The 4,947-nt window shown below is 34.3% G+C and overlaps 1 protein-coding gene across 1 annotated transcript; it reads left to right on the forward strand.

Moving 5' to 3' along the window:
* Positions 1-4,230, forward strand: LOC125033371. The gene is made up of 2 exons (XM_047624807.1): positions 1-332; positions 2,929-4,230. Exons 1-2 carry the CDS (start codon positions 171-173, stop codon positions 3,856-3,858), a joined length of 1,092 nt encoding a protein of 363 aa, XP_047480763.1. The 5' UTR covers positions 1-170; the 3' UTR covers positions 3,859-4,230.
* Positions 4,231-4,947: the final 717 nt, after the last annotated feature.

Consider the following 4,947-nt stretch of genomic DNA (forward strand, 5'->3'; position numbering starts at 1 on the left):
CCTCAGGGCCTTCAGTCGTGCCAGGACCTTCGCCAGTGCCGCAGTGGATGAGATAATCCTTCTGGCCCTCCTAAGCGACAAGGTTAAGGATAAGAATAACAAGTGAAAATACCTTGTCATCGTACAACAAGGCAGTTCGCTGATATCTAAAGTACCGTTTTTTTGTCATAATGAGGCCTTTATCCCTTCTGGCATATTTGGTGTTAATGCTGACCATGGCGTCCGGTACCCGGGGACAAGCGTGTCCCATGGGAACTTTGAGCGATCAGTGTCGGTGCGAACACGCTAACCCTGGCACTTTCAGGATCACCTGTTCTTGTAAAACCGGACAGGTAAGAGTAAGACTTATGGTATTGTTATAAATTGAAAAATATAATTAAACTTTAGATAATTTAGTCTAATATCATGTGGTCACATTAATTTTTCATCATCATTGTCGTTAATGTTTGTTCTCATTTTTACTATTATTGTTTTGTTTTTGTTATTATTATTTGTAGTAGTAGTAGTAGTAATAATACAAATAGTAGTAGCAATAGTATTAGTGTTAGTAGCACTAGTCATCATCATCACCACCATCATCGCCATCATCACCATCACCATCACCATCATCGCCATCGCCATCGCCATCGCCATCGCCATCGCCATCGCCATCGCCATCGCCATTACCATCACCATCATCACCATCACCATCACCATCACCATCACCACCATCATCAACATCAACATCAACATCAACATCAACAGTATCAACATCAACAATATCAACATCATAATTTTCATTATCATTATCATTATCATTATCAGCATCATCATCATTAGCAGTATCATCACTACTATCGATATCACTTTTTATTCTATTTTCTTCATCGTCATTATGATTATCATTACCATAATCAATATAATTATCATTAGCATTATCATTGTTATTATTATCATTGTTATTATTATTACTGTTATCATTATTTATTATTATTATTATTGTTATTATTATTATCATTATTATTATTATCATTATTATTATCATTGCTGTTGTAGTTGTTGTTGTTGTTTCTGTTGCTGATATCAATATCATCATTGTCATTATCATTATCATTATCATTAGTATCTTATTATCATTATTTTTTGTTAATATTATTCATTATTACATTTATTATTATGGATAGTTTTATTATTATTTTTATTATGGATAGTTTTTTTTATTTGTATTTTGTTTTAAAAATAATATCATTATCATTATTATCATTATCATTATCATTATCATTATCATTGTCATTATTATCATTATTATCATCATTATTATTGTTGTTATTGTTAACATTATCATTGTCATTATCAGTATCATTTTATTATCATTATATTTTATTATTGCCGTTGTATTCATCATTATATTAATTGTGTTATACCTTAATTTTTATTATAATTATTATTATTATCATTATTATTATTATTACTATTGTAACTGCAACTTTTACTATCATCATCATCATCATCATCATCATCATCATCATCATCATCATCATTAGCAGTATCATCACTACTATCGATATCACTTTTTATTTTATTATTTTCGTTATCATCATCACAATTACTCTCATTAGTATTATTATTTTTACTTGCATCATTATTATCATTATGTTCACCATTATTATTGTTGTTATTATAATGATAATGATAATAATAATTAATAATTAATCATTGTTGCTATTGTCATTACCATAATTATCGCTTTCATTACTGATTGATATCAATTTTATCATCATTATTATTATAATTATTATAATCATTATTATTATCATAATTATTATAATCATTATTATTATTATTATAATTATAATTATAATCATTATTATTATTATTGTTATTATTGTTATTATTATTATTATTAATATCATTATCATTATCACTTTTAATATTGTTATTGTCAGTATCATTATTGTTATCATTACTATTATCATTGTCCTCATCATCACCATCATCATTGTCATTACCATTGTCCTATCATCATCATTGTCATTATCATCGTTATTATCATTATTAGCATTGTTATTACTGTCATTATTATTAATATTATTATTATTTTCATCATCATCTTTATTATTATTAATTTCATCCTTATTATTGTTTTCATTATTTTTACCTCTTCATTATTTCATTATGATTAGTTTTGTTATTATTATCATTACCCTTATTGTCATGACTGGCATTTGCATTACTGATTTTTTATATCATTATCACCATTGTCATTATTATTGTTAATATTATTATCATTATTGTCATCATTATTATTTTTATCATTATTATTAGAAGCAGCAGTAATAGTATTACTATTACTGTTATTACTGTTGTTGTTACTATCATTATGGTTATTACCATCATGATTATGTTATCTCAATCATTATCATTGTTATTTCTATTATATCTATCATCATTATTGTTGTCATTGTTATTATCACTGTTATTATTATCATCCCTATCTGGTTATTATCATTATTTGTTTTCATTTGTCCTATTACTTTTATGGTATTGTTATTATCTATATTATCAATGTTGTTGTTATTAATACTATTGTTATTATTGTTTTTTTTTTGTATGATTAGCATAAGCATTAGCATTGACATTAGCATTATCGTTATCATTATTATTTTTATTATTATAATGATTATTATTGTTATTATTGGTAGTAGTATTGTTATTATTTTTATTATTATCATCATTATTATTATCACTATTCTTATCATTATTTCTTTTTATTATTATTACAGTTTTTCTTACTGTTGCTATTACTATTATTAATATCATTATCATTATTGTTATTATAATTATTACTTTAATTATTTTTGTTGTCTTTTTTTTTTTTGTGTGTGTGTGTGTCCTGCATGCCCGGCCATACCCTCACCGCTTCGTAACCTCTCCCTCTCCTCTTCCCAGGATCTGGTCATCTCCGACCGCTCGACCATCGGCCTGGCCTCCACCGTCATCGGCTTCCATATCGAGAACTGTAACAGCTCCGTCATCGTGAAGTCGCACTCGTTCGACAACCTCTTCAACCTGGAGAGAATAAGTTTCCGCAACATCTTCCACCTGAAGCTAGAGAGCCGCAGCTTGGACCTCGAGAACTACAACCCTAAGGACTTCCAGCTGAGCATCGACTCGGTCCTGAACCTATCGCTCCAGAAGGAAGCCGTCCAGCTAGAGGGGCACGGGGGCTCGCGCATGGGCACCGGCGTCACCATCAAGAATTCCTTCGTCATCGAGATGGCGCCAGCATCCATCACGGGGTCACTGAAGGAGCTGAATTTCGAGAACCTCATCTTCGGCCCGCTGGTGCAAACCGAGACCGTCGACGTCGGTTCCAGAGGGTGTGCAGTGAGCCTCGCGAACTGCGACGTCTCCAACTACGGCCTCAATTCCGCCTGGCTCACCGGCCACGTGACCCACCTGTCGCTTGTGAACAACACCCTGACTCTGTTCCCCGACGCCTTCTCCGGCATAACGATGGTCGGGAGCAAACCAAGCCTTACCTTGAAGAACAACGTCCTAGGCCAGCTCGGCAACCAGACCGCCCCCTCCCTTCTCTCGGGCTTACTAAACCTCAACACCTCCGGCGCCGCGGTGGAGGTCGAGGCCACGAACAACCACGTGGCGTGCGGTTGCGATGACCTCGTCTGGCTCCTGGAGGAGCCGTCGACGCACCTCAAGTGGCAGGTCAGGTTGTCCCTGGTGTGCCCCAACGGCCTGATAAAAGAGGCCATTGATAAGTGCAGACCAGGCGGCACAAGTTCGAGCTCAGTGTCTGTGGCATCCAAGACCCTTGGACTGACATTGATTTTGCTTCTGGTTCTAAAATGTGTGTATTAATCCCTTTTCTGGTTTTGAGGATATCATTATATTAATGATATCGTTATGTACAGTCTATTTCTTACTTTTAATGTCTGTGTCATTAATAATGTATCAATGACGATAAGAATATAATTATATTTTATGTCACTGCTTCATATTTATAACTAGTTACTCATAAGAATATCCACTTTCATTATCATGTTTTGTCATCCCCTTCACAACTTCTTTGACTGAAATAACGACAATTGCCCTTGTTATAGGAAGCGTAATTTTAACGTCATGAAAATAATGGAGTACAATGTTTTACGCTGATTCATCAATTACATGAACTGTACTTTTGTGTCGGAGGAAATGGAAATCTTGTGTAAATAAAAGGGTATTTTTTTCCTGTTTTGCCTTTATAATGTTAACATTTCTAATCATATATGTATGTATATCTGCATGTAAATGTCAACATATTATGAACGATACGCGAGATGGACATAGGACGAATAATGATAGGGTCTTAACTCTTGGGTTTATTAAGAAAAGTAGATGTGAGACCCCCAAGAGACCCCCCGTGTCCCCGGAATCAAGGACGAGCTCCCTTGCATCCGTCCGCTGAAGTGTCAGATTCATTCGGCCGTAACAAAGGGGTATGAGTTCATAGGGGTTACTGGACAAGGAGACGTACACGCACATCGCCCGCGCGCGCGCGTGAGCATACGTACGGATTTGGTTAAGTTGGGTAAATCAAACCTAGATACGATAGTGGGTGAGTCTATCGTAATCTACAATGATTACCCTACACAACTACTCCCCTGGGGAAGGATCATGGGTCAGCCACCCCAGTATAAAGACTCTGTCACCTGCATGATATCAACATGGCGCTAAGTAGTTCGTCAAACATCGCATCGGTGATGACACGAATATGAATGAATATATGTGTGTGTAGGGGGGGGGGGGGTGTAAGTACGTCTATGTGTGTATGTATGTAAATAAGATATACATATATATCTAAATAAGATATACATATATATCTAAATACGTACACACACACACATACACACATATATATGTATGTATGTATATGTATATATATATATGTATGTATATATATTTATACAT

Source organism: Penaeus chinensis, chromosome 16 (assembly GCF_019202785.1).
Source record: "Penaeus chinensis breed Huanghai No. 1 chromosome 16, ASM1920278v2, whole genome shotgun sequence".
NCBI lineage: Eukaryota > Metazoa > Arthropoda > Malacostraca > Decapoda > Penaeidae > Penaeus > Penaeus chinensis.